General features: G+C 34.3%; 2 protein-coding genes across 2 annotated transcripts in view; both read right to left on the bottom strand.

Annotated features, from left to right (window-relative positions):
- On the bottom strand, positions 1,175–3,342 carry LOC107617178 (putative pectate lyase 2). Its single transcript, XM_016318950.2, has 4 exons — positions 2,850–3,342; positions 2,384–2,739; positions 1,753–1,888; positions 1,175–1,615 (listed from the first exon to the last, which is right to left on the bottom strand). Exons 1-4 carry the CDS (start codon positions 3,294–3,296, stop codon positions 1,415–1,417), a joined length of 1,140 nt encoding a protein of 379 aa, XP_016174436.2. The 5' UTR covers positions 3,297–3,342; the 3' UTR covers positions 1,175–1,414.
- LOC110266548 (MLP-like protein 43) overlaps positions 13,087–18,875 on the bottom strand; it is a 20,608-nt gene continuing 14,819 nt past the window's right edge. Inside the window, 1 exon segment of the mRNA XM_021111423.1 lies at positions 13,087–13,587. Coding sequence (XP_020967082.1) covers positions 13,319–13,587 — 269 coding nt within the window. The 3' untranslated portion in view covers positions 13,087–13,318.

The following is an 18,875-nucleotide window of genomic DNA, read 5'->3' as shown; positions in this document are numbered from 1 at the left end:
TTCTCTCTAAAATTTTTAATTATAAATAATTTTAGGCAACCTTTTATAAATGTTATCTGTTTAATTTTGTTGGCAACTCTTATAAAATATTGTATTTTTATCTAAAAATGTTGTCTTAAAGTTTTTATTTTGTAAAATTTTATAATTGTTGCTTTAGATATCAAAGACAATTCTTTTTTTGGGTGGCTAAAAATTTTGTTATCTTTACCTTATTCAAATGCAATTCCCTAAAAATATTGTCTTTGCCTATTTAAAGCAATTTTTACTAAATGTTGCTTCGATTAAGGGTTACCTTAGGCCAAAAATATTGTAGTGCAGCTCCAGTACTCCCATCACCCATCATGCATATTTACTTCCAACTCCACGAACAACAACAAGAAGAAGAATGAGAAGAGAACGATGAAGAAGAAGAAGAAATTAACTTACTGAGCATTTGGGAATTTAGGGTTAAATAATATAGAGGGAGGGACCACATTGAGTATAAATTGAAATTGTGTCAGCTCAACTAGTCGTTGGCACCATCCAGTGTAGCAAAATGAGGCCACGTCAGAAGAAGAAATTAACTTACTGAGTATTTAGGATTTTAGGGTTAAATAATATAGAGAAAGGGACCACATTGAATATAAATTGAAATAATTGTGCCAGCTCAACTAGTCGTTGGTACCATCCAGCGTAGCAAAATGAGGCCACATCAGCGTCTTGATAATGACTCATCACCGAAAATATGTTCAGGGACTATTATGGTGTCCGGAGCTGTATCTGGAGGATTACAATGGTGCAATTGGGATCTCAGAGATTACATTGGATAACGACCTGAATCTCAGAGACCATTACAAAAATTTACTTCTATATATTTTCTAGCTATAGTTATAGTATATTTCTAATAACCATGATAATATAACAATTAAATAACCAACTAAGATTAAAAGCTAATGAGTATTATAAATAATTCTATAACAATTAACATTTATCTTAAACTAAACATAATTACTGTAGGCAAGATCGTGTAAGGAATAAAATTAAAAAAAAAAAAAACAAATTGGACATCATTTCAAATAAAGAATATATGTGCTTTATTTCTTATTTATATTTAGAAGAGTAATTAAGCTTTAATTTAGTACTTAACTAATTAAGTAGTATTATTACAAAGTTCATTATATTAGCAGTGGGACAAGTGTCCGCAGACCTCTCTTATATACATAAATATTGAGTGCATTCTTCTATGATGTACATTTCTTCCATAATACATTCAAATTATAAGGTACTTATTTGGTTGTAAATTAGTTCTCGATTTATAAAGAAAATTGAGAACCCAAACCTAGAAAATAAACCTAGTATTGGCGTCAAGATTATATTGATCGATCCTTGTAATTATTGTAGTTGTAATCATTCAAGATAAAGTGTTTTTTGTGCATCATAGTACGCCAGAGGATCTTGTCAAAAATCTGACAGATTTAGCATCAAGAACCTTAAAATATTGTTCCTCACTATAATTTGGCTTTGGCACACGTCCTCCTTTTGTTACCGTGAAAGAAGCTCCATTTTCAAAAGCATCCCCTATAGAATGGAATTCCCACATGTTCCCATTTTCGCTGTTGCCTTTTCTCCATGTCACCTACACAACACATAATAATAATAATTAATTAAAATAATATATATATATAGTATACATAATATCATTACTAAAAACAATAATCAAAATAAATTCATGTTAATTAATTAATTTCATTACTGATTATTTAATTTATTTACCTCCTTGTTCCCAGATTCGGGGGCTATGAAGAGGTTAGATTGGCTTTTGAGGCTAGGTCCCATGCTTCCACCAATAGCATATTGCATCCATCCCTGGTATAGATTGTTTGCTACATGTGCATATCCATGACGGATCCTATATTTTACAAATTTATTAATATTGTCAAATATATTATGAGTTTAATTTTGATGTATTAATAGGTAAATTGTTTTAGATAATCGTTTAATTAAATTTATGTATTTAAATAATTTTTTATATTGTAGTAATATGCAATTGTTAATTGTGTAAAATACTTTTACGTCCAAAATATATGAAAATTAAATTATATATTATATATTTTGCGACAATGTTACTAGAAGCCAATGTTTTTAGTATAAAAAAAAGTTGGATAATATTAATTTAAACAAGAAACAAAATAAAAAATAGAAATTTTTGATGGTTAATAGTTTTTAGCAATTTTAATCAACACAAAAATTATGTATTTTTTGTGTATAATTTTTTGTAAATGTGAGTCTAAATTATTATTGTTAAATATTGACTTAAAATAATAATATTTACTGAGCATATTACATTCTTCAATAAAAAAATTATTAGTTGCCTAAATTTTGCAATAATTTATTATGTACTTACCTTGGCATACGCTGGTTACAATTTGGTCCAAAATGATTGTACACAACAGTAACTTTCATGTTCTGGTCTCTAATATATCCATCATCATGCCCAAGAAGCATAACCTTATCTTGGTTCCGGAACCAGTTATTGGAGACAGTGACATCAGTGGAACCCCGTGTAACATCAAGAAGACCATCTTCGCAATCTTGAAGTGTATTATGATCAATCCAAATCTTTGAAGCAGTGACTAATCTAATGGCATCCCCATCAACTTGACCTAATGAAATCACCTTCCCATTTGCACCCATCACCAATCCCGGAGCTTGTGCTTTACAATCATGGATCCGAACGTTGTGGATTATTACGTTCGTCGCCTTCAAACAAATAACAAACAATTTGTTATGTGAGTAGTTAGCAATTCAGTATTCATGCATGCATATCAATTTAACTAATATAAATATGTGAATTAACTCATTTTGGTTACCTTAAAGATCATAAAGCATGCGTTATGAGCAATGTGGACGTTGGCGCCGCGGCCATCAATGGCGGTAAAGCTACTAATGAGAAGGGGTTTTGCCAATGTAATTTTCATGTCTCTTTTAAATGTGATCCAAACTTTTTGTTGAATCACAGAAGCTCCATATCGCAAGGTACCAGGCTTAGGGTTTATGGGGTCATCAGTAGGGTCTATAACTTCATAATGGATGAGGTCACTGCCAATGTTGTTCATCATCTTGCCAGCATAGCCAATGGAGCAGTTCGCGAGTTGCGCGCGGTGGCTCCTCCATTGGGGATCCCGTCTCCAGCACCGATCAATCACATTCATTTTCATGCCAATTATTTTGGATTGCTTGGCACCATAAGTAGGGCTTGGAGAGAAAAGGGTGGCAAGAAAAATGGGCAAAACAAAGTGCCAAAGGATACTAGCCATGGTGTATGTATGTTCTTGGGAATAATGTGCTATCTAGGGTTTTGGAGTAGTACGTAGTAGAATTGAGAATTGATTATATATATAGGCTACGGTGGATGGGAAATTGCTTCAAGTTTGTTGAAGTTGTTGTGTGAAGCTATGGCCAAAGGAGTATCGGATGCGCGAGAAAGCTATCAATAATAGAAATTGGGGAAGGTAAATTTAGCATATAGTGTGAGTTAGGCTTAACCTTAAGTTAGATATAATGCGGTTAGCTAAATTTGAGCAATGACCATAGAAGGAAAATTAAGGGAGCATCATTTAATATTGGGGAAATGATATGGTATATTTTTTATTTTTTTTATTATTTTTTTGGTTTTCCATGGTATTTTTCAATTTGATAGGTCAAAGACTAATCCGTTGCAAATCAGAGCTCCATTTAAGAGTTTGCAGCTGGCTAATGGGTTGTTGCATGCACAAGGCATGATTCGAACCCCCAACCCCCAACACTTGCTTAAGCAGACTAATGAGCTTACCATTAGACCAACCTGTAAAATCCAAGAGATTAGTAAATAATTAGCAAATAAATTAATTATTGCTCAAAAAAATTAGAAAATAAAATTTTGTAGTTTGACATGATAGAAAAAATTAAAATAAGAATTTTGATATTAATTTCAAAGAATTTGACCCAAGATTGAGTCGAATGGACCAAACCGATCGAACCGAGCCCAAAATGGACCCAAGGCCCAATCCAACCCAACAAGCCTTAATGAATACAGTTTCTCTTCCTTTTCTCTCTTCATTCACGTTGCCATTGTTGGAGAAGGGAAGAAGAAAGACAAAACCCTAACCTCCACTTCAAACCTCCACAACTTCTCGCTCCGAACTTCGATCGCGGCACCGTTTGTGGCCACGCGACCATCGCGTCCAGCTCTACGAATCTATCCGAATAATTTCATAGGTAAACATCATTCTTAATTCAGTTTTTCTACCCCTTTGATTTTCGAAAACCTTGGGCATACATGTTGAGAATTTGTTGGCTTTGATGCTATAGGTTCAATTTCGCTTGAGAAACTTGTTGGGCTTAGTTCGTTTGGTCCGTAGATACGATAAAGATCCTTAACCCTAGCTATTTCTTGTTTTGATTAAGTTGGGTTTTGAGTTTTTGGGTATATGTATGTATATATGTGTTAGGTGTGTATGTATACATGATTTGGAGTCGTTGGAGCCATTGGAAGCTTGATTGGGATCTTGGTTGGTGTTTGGAGCTAAATTTTGGTATTGAGGGCTTGCCTTTCGCCTAAGTGGGTACCTTGGGTAATACGTGAAAATCGGCCAAGGTATGGTTTAGGTTTTTCGTATTTAATATATAATGTTCTGTGAAACCTTAGGCTAGAGGACTATAGGATAGGTTGGAACGGTTAAGCATGTTGAATGTTAGTGTTTGTGATAATAATGGTTGATGACATGAATTGAGTATGTGTTAATGATTATGGGTATGCTGGAATTAGAATGCTAAAGTGGTGTTTGGATGATGATTGGTTTGTTGATAAGGTTGTTTGTGCATAATTGATAGATTGCTCATGGTTTTATTATCTAAAGTAAGAATTTAGGTGTGAAATTGTGTAATGTTGATGTGTGATGGATGATAAAAGGGTGTAGAATTATGTTGTTGTGATATTGCATATTTTAGGGCTAATTTTAAGTATGGAATGGTTGATATTTGAATGGTGAATCAATGAAATAGAGGTTGGAAGTTTTTTGCAAAAATTGACTTTTTGGCTGAATTTTGGCAGGCCATAACTTGGTTCCAGACCCCCAAATTATTTCAAATTTATCTCATATAAAAATTAGGTTTGTGAAATTTACACCATTCAAAGAACGGATAAAAAATATTTTAAAACGAAAAAGTTATGCGTGTCAGAAGTTTGGAGTACAAAACTGAAAATTCTGCAACATTCAGTATTTTTGCTGTTCTGCATAACTCGTGTACGCGACCAACCTTTTCGGGTTGGGTATCTCACGTACGTGAGCTTGCGTATGCGAGCATAGAAAGTTGTACTCTCACGCGTACACATGGACCCTGTTTCAGCAAATCTGGGTTTTTGAGTTTTAAACCTAATTTCAAACTTCTAAACCTCTATTTTCGTACGTTCAGTCACAAATCATAAAAGTAAGCCTAGTAATTAGATGAAGCTAGGAAATGGAGGTATCTTGGGGGCGAAGTAAGTTGAGAAAGTGATGAATTATATACGAAAACGTGTATACTTGAAGTGTATAAGGTACCATGACTTTAATGATATGATTATGCGATGATTATGAATAATGTAAAGAGGTTATAGCATTGAACTTGCGAATGAATGAGCATGATGATGATATTGTTTTGTGGGATGTGAGAAAGGTGGTAGGGCACTAATCCCCCGATGTATTTCCTCACATTTTTTTTCTCTCTGTCTGCAAGGTGATAGGGCATTAATCCCCCGACTGGTATGGCATGGCCTCAGTAGGGGAAGGTATTAGGGTACTAATCCCCCGATTTATTTTCCCCTAATGTATGCCTCCAGGAGAAGGTGGTAGGGCATTAATCTCCCGATCTTGTGCCTCCTGGATATGCGTAGTTGAGAGACGGTATCCGGGTTAGCTACCGGGTGTGTCGGGTTCTGGCAGTTAACCGACGCGTGAGCTCACAGCCTGTAGGAAAGGCATACATCATGTGCATATTGTTTGTTTTGTTTTCTATGCATTATTTGGGAATGCCTAATTGATTATATTATGTTAATTGTTATATTTGCTACTTGCACTACTTGTCTCCTACCTGTGCTTGCAATTGTCTGTTTGTCTATTTTTGCAAACTCACCGGTGATGGAGGAACGGAGGAAAGGTGGAAAGACTTAGTGTTAAGGTTAAGTTTAAACTAAGCTTAGATATCCTTAGAAGACCACCTTTTTATGGTTTCTGTTTAGTAATTTAAGCTTTGTAATCTGAGTGTCGGCATTCTAGGATTGCCTCTGGCATTCTCAAGACCTTATATCTTATGTGCGTGGCACCTTTACCATGCTGAGAACCTCCGGTTCTCACCCCATACTATGTTGTTGTTTTTCAGATGCAGGTCAAGCGGCACCTCACTAGGCGTCTGGAGTTCTGCTGCGAAGTTGTTCATTTTGAGGCCCTACTTTTGTTATTTTGATATATATATATATATATATATATATATATATATATTAGACTCTCCTTATATGTATATGAACACTTTATCTTTGGTACTTCTTAGAGGTTTTATGGAGAGTTAGGGCTTTAAACATGTTCTTTTGGGCTTTTATTATGTATATATTGTATGTAAATATTTTTCGGCTACCCTTAACTTCGTAGGTTGAGTTAGGAGATTGTTATATCGTTTCCTTGTCTCTCTACTTCTACTTTCTATTTAGTTATGCCTTTAAACCTTAGATTTCTTCGCACGCAAGTAATCCTGTTTTCTGAGTGTTGCGCTTTTTATTTTACGATTTTTGCTTTATCCGTTTTTCAAGGCTCCTCGTATACTATATCCTTTTCAATATTATTATATATACTTTTATTTTAGAGGTCGTAATACCACACCACCTTTACTTTACGGCTTAAGCGTAAAGCTCTGTGTGGTAGGGTGTTACACAACCCAACTTGATTAATATGATATGGTATATAGACTTGAAATCTCTCCCAGGAAATTTCCATTTAGTTAGTATCATTGGACTTAGACCTAATACAGGCTTATTCCATTCCATCAACAGCTAACTCGATGGGACTTGGGAAAGAAATAAGGAATTTGTTTTACTTGTATGTTTATCGTTCGCTAGTTGAGATACCTACCCAGGCATCTCAATCCAGCTCAAAAAGTGCTTGCTGCACTTCTTTCTCATGAAGCTGCTTTGCAAGAAAGGTTTGAGTTCCCTCCGGAGGTTCATTAATTGATCATAACTATTCTGTAGTTGTTTTATTTGATCCTTTTGCTTGACCAATTTATCGGAATCAGAGGAGGTTTGAAGACGCTCGACCCAAACAAGCAACGGCTTCTAAACTACAGATATAGAGTTATAGAATTTTTCTCTAAGATACACTTAGTCACTTACACACACTACACTCTTTAGACTAAATCTAATTTTAAACTCGCTAAAGTCTCTAATTGATATTAATGAATAATGATGGGCAAGCACAGATGTATTCATTAGCTAGTGGGGTTCAGTGAGATTTTAAAAATTACTGAGTAGTTCTTAATTTAAAAGGTTAGTATTGCCCCCACTATAACATTGATTTTGATCCCAATCCTCCAATTGTTAATCCTTTTCCCTTTTTTCTATTTTCTTTCTCTGCTCTAGACTCTAGAGTTAATGTCACTACTTACAGGTATCACCATAGTGATGTTTTATGAGTGGCTGAATTGGAAGAGGAAATGAATGTGCCAAATAAGGTGATCTTAGTATTACTACTTATTTTACCAAGTTAAGAACTATTTAGGAAAAGTTAGACAATTTAGAATCGATTCCCCATGTACTTGTGGTATAGAATGTGTTCGTAGTCTAAGTGTTATGAGAACCTACAGAAGAAATAAGAAGGTTGTAAGATTGCTTAGAGGCCTTAATGATGAATATGACACCATTAGATCACAAATAATGTTGCTCAAGACAATGTCGGATGTCAGTGTAACCTTCTCAATGCTCACACAGTAAAAGCGCCAGTTGCATTATCCAAAAATCGGCGAGGCTCGAGCTGATGAGTTCGTCTGATCTAATTGAAGGAGAGAAACATGTGTATCAATTCAACATTGGAAGTAATAGTAAGAAAAGATGACATTTTGGCGGAGACAGAGATGGTAATAGTAGAGATGCTCCCAAGATATATTCTTATTGCCACAAATCGGATCATTTAATTGATACATGCTACAAAAATCATGGATTGCCTCAACACATGAAGCAAGGGCAGAGAGCCATAAATTGTGCGAATTCGGCTGCTGGTAGGCAAATTAAAGAGATCAGCAATGAATTGTCACATTCAAACCAAAAGGAAGATGGTAATATAGCTCACGCATTTTGTTATCTCAAGAATAAAAAGGCACATTAATTGCACTTCTTCAACACAGCAACACTGTACAACATCCTCTAGCTAACCAAATCAGCATCAATTCCTAAATAAAAACAAGTATAACACACTACACTCTCATAATGAGCTCACATATTTCTCACATACTTCTTACAAAATCTTTTTGCTCCAATTCTTGGGTCATGACAGTGGAGCAACTGACCATGTATGTATCATCATCCATGAAAAGACTTGTCAAGCTCCCTAATGGTAGCCAAACTTTAACCAAAATTGCTGGAATTGTGATTTTTTTTTAAATAGTTTATATCTCACAGAAGTACTATACATTCCAACTTTTACTTTCAATTTTTTGTCTGATTCAAGAACTACTAAAATCTTAAACTGTCATTTTTCAATTACTGACACAAAATGTGAGATTCAGGACAGGAGTACCTGAAAAATAATTGGGTGTGCTAATGAGAAGGATGGTCTTTACACATTGACAATCCCAATAGTAAGCTCACATATATACACCAAATACCACTACATTAGCATTAGCATCCACATCTAAAAATAAAAGCACAAGTGACACTAAATCACTATCAGTGCCTACATCACAAATTCATGGAGCAGCAGCTACAAGCTCTCTGAATTACCAACTTTTTTTTTTGCTACGAAATGGTCCCCAAAGTTTCAGTTTGTTTTAAAATCGTCCCTCGGACAAAAATACCCTTCTCCCTTCACCCCAAAATCAACCACCACCACCACCACCACCACCCCACCACTACCAGAACAGAAGTCTACGCCCAACCAAAACCACCACTACCATCAGTATCATCATGGTCATCATCATCTTCATCATAACTTTTCCCAAAATAATCAAGAACCCACCACCACCACCACCATTATCATCATGGCCTCATCATCATCATCATCAGAAAAAATAATCAACAAATTTGTACCATCACAATAATCAACAAATTCAGCAACAACAATATTCCAAATTCAAATTTCAGCAACAACAATATTCCACAACAAATTTCACAAAAAATCTAATTCACAGAAGAAGGTGGTGGTGCGGTGGTGCAATGCGGCAGGACGGCAGAGCGGCAAGGCGGCAGGACAGCGAAGAAGAAGCTGGTGGTGGAGTGCGGTGCGGCAGGCGGCAGGGTGGCAGCGCGTCTGAGCGGCAACCCGTTTCTCTCTATATCCCTTTCTTTCTTTTTTTTATTTATTTTATATTTATTTTATTTTATAATTTTTTACTGAGGGGTAATTTAGTAATAAAAAAATAAATTAGTAAAAAGAACGATTTTAAAACAAACTGAAACTTTGGGGACCATTTTGTAGCAAAAAAAAAGTTAGGGACGATTCCAATTTTCAACCTCTACGTTGGGGACCAAAATCATACTTAACCCTAAAAGAAATTACCTTTTGATAAGAGTTCTAACAAATCATTTGAAACTTTTGACATTGTACACCTAGAAATTTTGAGGCATTTGGCCACAACATCTCATACTCGACATAGATATTTTTTTACTGTTAATGATGACAAAACCAGATTTATTTGGCTATTTTTTATGAAAATCATATCTAAAGTTCAAAGTTTAATAAAGAATTTTGTTACTTACATAGAAAATCAGTTTAGAAAGACCATAAAATGTTTCAAGTATGATAATAGACTTGAATTCATCAATCTCTCTCATTTTTTCACCCCAAAAGAAATTGAATATTAAACTTCTTAAGTAGAAACAACTCAGCAAAATAGTGATGTTGAAAGAAAATACTAAAATCTGCTAGAGATGGGACGAGCTATATTTTTTCACTCATCAATTTCATAGTGTTTTTATACATGTGCCATTACACACGCTATTCATCTTATTAACAATATTCCAAGTTTAATTTTGAGAAATAAATCCCCATATGAATTATTTTTTGCTTTCAAACCAGATTTGTTGCATTTAAAAATTTATTTTTGGGTGCTTAGCATGTACTTTCACATTAGTTTCTCATCGCAAAAAGCTTGACAAAAGGGCCAGGAAGTGTGTTTTTGTGGGGTTCAAAGGCAATGTCAAAGGATATGTGCTTTATGACACTAACACGAGAGTTTTTTTTAATCTCTAGACATGTGCAATTTTATGAAGATGTTTCTTCCTATCACAATAAAATGCATCTGATTCTTAAACACAGGTAAATGCACCTAAGAATTTGAATGCCCTTTTTTTTAATCTCAATCCATTTTCCATTCATGAGCATGACTTGTTATTACATCCATACATCATTCATCAAACACCACAACACATTCATGACACGGTTGACGAGAATCTGCCAAGTCTGCAAAAATTATTCTCACCAACCAAAACAAGAACTACACTATCATACCCATGATGATGCATCAAAATCTCATGCACAACATGCATTCCCACAGCAAATTTTATTAGAATCATACTCATGATGATGCACCAAACTCTCATGCACAACATGCATTCCCACAGCAAATTTTATTAGATAACACCCAAAAATCACAGAGGTTAAGAAAACCTCCAACTTAGCTCAAAGACTACTAATGTGTCTTGTCTCCTTCACATCAACTCACTCCATCATTAGCAGATATTCGATTTCAAAGTATGTCACATACAACAATCTCTCAACAAATTTCAAGCCCTCTCTTTAGCATTGGTTGCCATCTCAGAACTAAAAACATATGATGATGTTGTCTAGTAAGCTTGTTGGAAGGATGCCATTACTGCTAAGGTCAATACTCTTGATTCTTGAAAATAACAAAACTTGGACTATTACCAATATACCAACATTGCATAGTAACTTGCTTGAAAAGATTTACATGAAAGTGCCTCAAGGATTGCAAGCTTTTGATTTGCAAGCTCAACACGTCTCTTTATAAACTCAAGCAAGCGAGTCGACAACAAAACACCAAACTTGTCTTTGTCCTATCTAAATCAGATTATTCCTTTGTCTTGGCAGGAAATGATGCAAATGAAATCATCCGCATTAAGAAGATATTAAATGATAGATTTAGCATCAAGGATTTGGACAAATTTAAACATTTCTTGGGTATGGAGGTGGCTTACAGAGTTACAGCACGAAAGAGTTAGCCTTATACCAAAAAGAATATACTACTAACATGATTGAGAAATTTGGTCTAATTGATGCAAAGCCGGCCAATGGATTATTTAATCCATTTGTCTAAGACCTCAGAAGACCCGATTTCTAATTCTACCAATTATAGGAAATTGATTGGAAAACTATAATATCTCACAAGGACTATATCGTTTGCAGTGAAAAATTCAAGCCAATATTTAGAGTCCTCAATCACTAACCATCTCAAAGTAGCCTTAAGAATCTTAAAATATTTAAAGAAAGCTCCTAGCATCAGCCTCTTTTTTCCTCTGCACAACGACTACACTCTCACCAAGTTTGCTAATGTTGACTGGACAACCTGTTCAGACACACAAAGATCAGTTTCAGGGTATTGTTTCTTTTTAGGGACAACTCTCATTTCATGAAAGAGTAGCAAGTAACAGACAGTGTTGCATTCATCATTCGAGGCCAAATATGGTGCCTTATTGTGAAGGAATTTGGCTCATTCGACTGTTGAAGGTTCTTGGTCTTGAACACTTGAAGCCTTTCATCTTGTATAGTGATAGTCAATTTGCATTTCATGTGGCAATCAATCCGGTTTTGCACAAATGCACCAAACATATACAGGTTGACTGCCACATTGTATGAGATAAGGCCAATGAAGGGATTCTCAAATTGTTACCTATTCTGCTAACTGAACAACACATTTGCTTACCAAGACACTGGCTCCAGGACCCTTCTTTTTCTGCTATTCCAAATTAGGGTTGCTAGACATCCACACCTCTAGTTTGAGGGAGAATGTTAGTTGATATAGAATTTATTTTAGTCTTTAATCCTAGTTAGTTAGTTGTTATATCATGGTTAGAAATCTGTTAAAACTATAGTTAAAAAATAGTTTAGAACTAATCATAGTTAATTAGTTTTACAAATAGTCTCTATATAGTCATACTCATTTTTGTGATCATTCATTCTAATTTAGCAAGCAAGTTTTTTTATGTCATTTTTCTTTGTCTGCCTCTTTTTTCTCACTGTTCATCATATTCTCCAACCTTCCATAATTCACAAACTTTTTACAATAAATATAGAGATTAAAATTTTAAAAAATATTAAAATACTCTTATTAATTAAAGAAAATAAAAATATAAGCATAATAAGACATTTAAACCATTGATGAAAAAACTAAAATCATTGATGTAAAGATTGAAATTTTTGAGGTATAATAAGACATAAATTCACGCACAATCAATCATGTACACACAACAATCACAATAAATTCAAACTCAGTTCGTAAAGTTAAGATTCTAGATTACTAAATAAAATTGCAAAATCGGATTTAACTAATCAAATAAACTTGAAAGAAACTAAATTTTTTTCAGCAACATCAAAGAAAAAAAAGAGAAAAGAGATAAAATCTATAGAGATACACGAAAAAAGGAAGAGAATCATCAGTATAAAAGGACAAGAATCAAAACATAAATTACAGATATAATCACCAAAATTTTAGTTTCAGTTTATAACTACTAATAAACACAGTATTAAATCTCAATATCCTAATTCAAATTCCATTTTCTCAAAATAAATGCTACCTAAGTGTCTTAGAATAAGGGAATAAATTTTCTGTCTGAAACGTTCAAGTATTTTTCGGCAATATAGTATCTCATTTTCACACGACAACTTAATCATTTATTATTTATTATTGAACGTAGGAGATGAAACATGCATCTCGGCTCAACAAGCTTAGTATAGTATATATAGTAGCTTATGCCATTGCCCATTATTTTAGCAAAGATACATGAGGGCACATCATAATAATATTATTATATAGCTCCAATTATCCAGCTTCAAATTCACCATTACTTTGATGTGAATTATTCATCACTTTTTCAACAGCCTTAGGAAATAAGGTGAGCTTCAATCTGTTTGCTCATATCAACTAGCAACTGCATCAAAGTGTGAGGATCAGAAGTGTTGTCATTGATCTTTTCATATTCCATGGTCCAGTGCACCATGCTTCCTCCATCTTTCTTGGGAACAGCATGAAGCAAGAACTTGAAGCTCTTGTAGTGGTTCAGCAAGTCTCCTTCCAACACTCTAAAGCTCATTTTATTGTCTTCTTTGTCAATGTCTTCAATAATCTCCTTAGAAACACAAGCCTTGCCATCTAATCTTGTCAAAACCAAAAACCGTTTAGATTTTACGGATCAAAGAAAATAAAATTGTCATCACAAAATTGTGAAAGTTGCGTTATAATTGTATCAAATCAAAATTTAATGCATTATTAAAAAATTACCTTAATAATAGGTAATTTACATATTTATTTTTGTTTTACTAAAATCTATATATAGTGTTTTCCTGTGGTACATGAATCTAAATTTGAGAGTCAATTCATAATTTTATATTTAGTGTTTTTTTTACTACTTCATAGAATAAGAATGTATTCTTCATTTTTTATTGAAGTTGATCCTTTTAAGGTACAATTTATAATTTTTTATAATATTTTTCATATACTCATTCTATTATATTATTCTTTTGATAATTTTTTATTTGTTGTTACTCTAAGTTATTCTTATCGTCTAATGTTCCAGTTCGATTGTCTTTTGCCACAATCATTTACAATGCATCACATCCATGAAATACCTCTGATTCGGGTTCCAACTATATGGATGTAAGCATTCAAAGAAGAGGCAATAGTCTCTACTTTACCGAAGGATGGTTGGATCTACTCACCTATTATGACCAACCCAATGGAATGTGGTTAAAGTTAGATTTCTTAGGAGGAGCTTGATTTTTGATTGAGGAATTGCATCCATGGAACTTTATAGGGCAAGTTCAAGTTCCATCTCCTCCATGCTTTTTACGTCTGCCCGAAAATCTTCGAAGTGGAGCACATAATGAAATTGAATTTCCTCAGTTTCAGTTTAGTTTTGCTAAATTCGTGACAAATTCAGATATGCAATTTCAATGATTGGTAATATATTTAAATTTTCTTAGTTTAAACTGTTCATTATTAGAATAATTTTTTAACATATTTTGATTTTTTTTAGAAATTACCAGCTTTCTTTTGCATGCATGCAATGCCATTGAGGGGGAATAAGAGTTAGTTTGGTTTCTCGGTGTAGCAATTCTTAATTCTATACCTTGCCGCATTGCATGGATAGCGGATGATGAAGCTTATCTAACAAGAGGATGGTCTGATTTTGCATGAATTCTAAATATTAAAACTTACGATGTTATTTCAGTTGGTTGTCGTTACAAGAATGATTCTATACCATACCTGACTAAGGACTAGAATAGGTTCAATATTGTTTAGGTAATTTGGTTTTACTATTAGTATTTGATTAAATTATAATTATAGAGGAAAGTATTTTCATTATAATTATATCAAATCAATATTTAATTATGATAAAATATGTTAATTATAATTATATCATAGAATTATAATAATTACGATATTTATGTTATATATTTTAATCATTTATGTACGTAAATAATTAGAAATCAATCAAATCAAATTATCACAGGAAATAATATGTTGTATATTATTACGAGAAATAATCCGTAGATAAAATTAAAATTACACCCGTGTCATATAATTATAATTGATGTAATAACGATGTTATAAATCCTTTAGATACATTGGATCTTGGAAATTCCATATACCAATGTCTACACTGTCAGGCCTTGATGTGGCTAGATGAATGCTTGGAAAAGTCAAGACGTAGCTCCAATCTTATATTTTCTTTATGTTGTATGGAAGGAAATGTTGAATTGCCTTTCTTGAAGCATCCACCTCAAACGTTGCAAGAGTTACATAGTGAAACGGACGAAAAAAGCATATACTTTCTTAAAAACATAAGGGCTTTCAACGGAATGTTTGCATTCACTTCTATGGCAGGAAGAGTTGACCATTCGATAAACAAAAGTGGTACACCTCCTATCTTTCGCATTGGAGGTCAAAATTATCACCGTATTGGCAGTTTACTACCACCGGAAAGTGAGAAACCAAAATTTGCCCAACTATACATTTATGATACTGAGAATGAGATTACAAACCGCATGGAATCATTTAGGTAATTATTCGACTCACGCGTGTAATTCTTAAATTTCCTAACTTTATCTAAAACGCTGATTATAGTAATATATTATGAGGAGTTAAATTCTCATGCGATCTTCTCGAAGCTTGACAAATGAATTGAAGTTCTCATATATTGTTTATTCATTAACAGGTCAAACATCAGTGCAGAATTGATGGAAACTGAAATTGTTTCATCCTTGAAAGTCATGATGGATGAAAATAATGTCCTAGCAAAGGCATTTCGTTCAGCACGGGATAGATACCAAATTGATGGCTCTGCTGATGTTAAGTTACGGTTAATAACCAGAAGAAATACTGATGCAAGGACATATAATTTGCCAACGGCATCTGAAGTTGCTGCACTGATAGTTGGAGATATTGATGAGAGCGGAGTTAATAGGGATATAATAATTGAGACAAAATCAAGAATCTTGCAGAGGATAGAAGTAGCACATCCAATGTACCTTGCTCTTCAACATCCTTTATTGTTTCCATACGGTGAGGATGGTTACAGATTACATATAGCTACTTCTTCTCGACCAAATGTCAGGAGAACTGAGAAAAGATCAACAATAAGCATGAGAGACTTCTTTGCATACAGACTTCAGAGAAGGACTAACGAGTCTCAGGTCCTTTTGCGGTCAAGAAGATTACTGCAACAATTCATAGTAGATGCCTACACTATGGTTGAGTCAGAACGGCTTTTATACTTACGATTAAAACAACCAAACTTGAGGCTAGGCAAGTTCAAGCAATTGCATGAGTGTATGGTTCGTGGTGAAACTAATGCCATTAACACTGGACAAAGAATTATTCTCTCAAAGAGCTTTACCGGTGGTCCAAGGTACATGTGCAACAATTGCAAAGATGCTTTTGTAATATGTAAATATGCTGGATATCCAAGTTACTTTATCACTATGACATGTAATCCAGAATGGAATGAGATAAAAAGAGAGGTAACACCCCAAGGACTCCATGCAGAGGATAGACCAGACATCTTATGCAGAATATTCAAGTTGAAGGTTGATAAATTAATTAAGAAATTGAAGAGAGGAACATTCTTTCGAAAGATTATTGGATGTAAGTATAACTAATCTTCCTACGAGTTTTTATTTACTCTATCTATATTATCTATAGTTAATATTTTTAAATTTGCAGATTGTCTAACCATAGAGTTTTAGAAGAGAGGTCTACCTCATGCCCTCTTCTTTTATTCATGCATCCGGAATCAAAACCACGAACTGTTGATGACATAGACAAGGTTATTAAGACGGAGATTCCAGATAAGAGGGAAAATCCAAAATTTTATGCTGCTGTTGAGAAATATATGGTTCATGATCCATGCGGTCATTTAAATAGAAAGAGCCAATGCATGATCAATGGTAAATGCTCAAAGTTTTTTCCCAAGGCATTTCGAGATAGGACAATTATTGACGAAGAAGGCTTTCCAAGATATCAAAGAAGAGATGATGGGGGAACTGTATCAAAGAAAAATATAGAGGTTGACAATTCCTTCATAGTTCCATACAATCCCGGTCTTCTTCTAAAATTTGGATGTCACATCAATGTTGAGTATACTTGCCAAACTTCAGCAATCAAAATACCTGTTTAAGTATCTTCACAAGGGTAATGACAGGGTGACAGCTGCATTTTATCAAAGCAATGAATCTCAGGTAGATGAAATACGTAATTATTATGATTGTAGATATATATCTGATGAGTTTGGAAAACTCTTATTTAATTTTGATGATGAACAAACATTATTAAAATATTTAAATACAAAATTATTAATTTGATCTTAATTCATATTTGCTTAATTAATAATTTTGTTGTGCAGATTTTATGATGGGCCGAGAATTAATGAAATGCAACAAGCCCAAAATTAAAATTTGCAACCAGCTGTGATTAATGTTTCTTGCATTTTGGCTGAATGGTTACAATAGAAGTTGGGCAAAAATAAAGTTTATTACTTCAAAAGCCCAAAGAATGCTTTCCTACTTGATCATTGCTTGATTCCAATTCTATCAGGAAAGCAAATGTTAACCAAATGGGCCAGTTTCAAATTCAATGCTACAAGCCCAAATTCTATTTATGATGCATGGTTCCAAACTTGGTCCGAAACCAAAGAAAAATGAAAGCAAAATGCTTCCAACGGAACCAAGCCTTTAACCATGTGATGGATTCCAAAATCTATTACATTGTTAATTAATGCATGGGGAACATGAGAGAGAAAAGTTCAGCTGAATTGATTGATGGGTGTAATGACTACACGCCACTCTAAGCTAGGGAAGTAAAAGCAACTTTCACCAACTAATTGGTTTATTACATCTGAATTGCTTTTGTTTCAAGTTGTTTATTTTCTCTCATCTCTCTCTTCTTTTCGGTCAATATCCAGAAAATAAAGGAAGCTACATGGAGCTACCGAAATGAAGTTGCATGCATCAAGACCATCAAGCTAATGATGGCAAGAAAACATACTAAAATAAAAATGAGCTGTGGCTAAGATACTTACCAAATATGGTCAGATTTGGTGAGGTTATCTTGAGCTTTGCATGCTCAAAAAGGAAGAAGAAGATCTCGGCCAGCAAGGGAGATTCTTGAAGCATGGCTTGTCTTTGATTCTGCTCAACCACCACAGGGAGTAGCTAGAGTGGCGAAGTGATGGTTGAAGGCAGAGATTGAAGCAGATGAAGTCATCATCATCATGAAGCATCAAGGGCCAGAATTCCATCTTGGAGAGCAAGCCAAGGATGGAGAGCTCGGATTGATGTAGGGTGATGATCAAGAAAGGTTTAGAGGTAATTGCATGTTGGTTATTACATGGTTATCTCTTATCTCTCTTAGTGGCCGAACCGGATTTGTTGAAGGAGGAAGAAGTTGGTTCGGTTTTGGCTTCAAGTGTGGAGGCTTTCCTCTTCTTTAAAAAGGGGGAACAACCACTGTTTGAAGCAAGGAGAAAAATTGAGAGTGCAAGGCACAGAGTTCTCAGAGCTACCTGAGCTAACAGTTTTCTCTTCTCCTTCAATGTATTCTGTTTTGTATTTTTCTGTTTAATTTTGTCATGTCTTGAGTCTCATGGAAAAAGGCAAACAGTGAGGTTTGTATGAAAAAGCCATAGAGCGGAAAAAGGCAGAGAGTGCAAAATTAAAAGAAAAAGCCATAGATGTCTTAGAGTTCCTTTGTTCATCTATGTTGTGTTTCATGATTCTGTGGGAATCCCCTTGTAAGTTGGGTTAGCACTTTACAAGTTGTAATCAGATTGATTATAGTGAAATTCCATCATGTTTGTGATGGAGACTGGATGTAGGCTGCACTGCACTTAGCAGCCGAACCAGGATATATCTTGGTGTAATCTTTCTTCTCTCCAACTCCAT

The sequence above is a fragment of the Arachis ipaensis genome, chromosome B09 (assembly GCF_000816755.2).
Source record: "Arachis ipaensis cultivar K30076 chromosome B09, Araip1.1, whole genome shotgun sequence".
NCBI classification, from domain to species: Eukaryota; Viridiplantae; Streptophyta; class Magnoliopsida; order Fabales; family Fabaceae; genus Arachis; species Arachis ipaensis.
The sequence above is the reverse complement of the archived record's forward strand: the minus strand, read 5'-3'. Positions and strand labels throughout refer to the sequence as shown.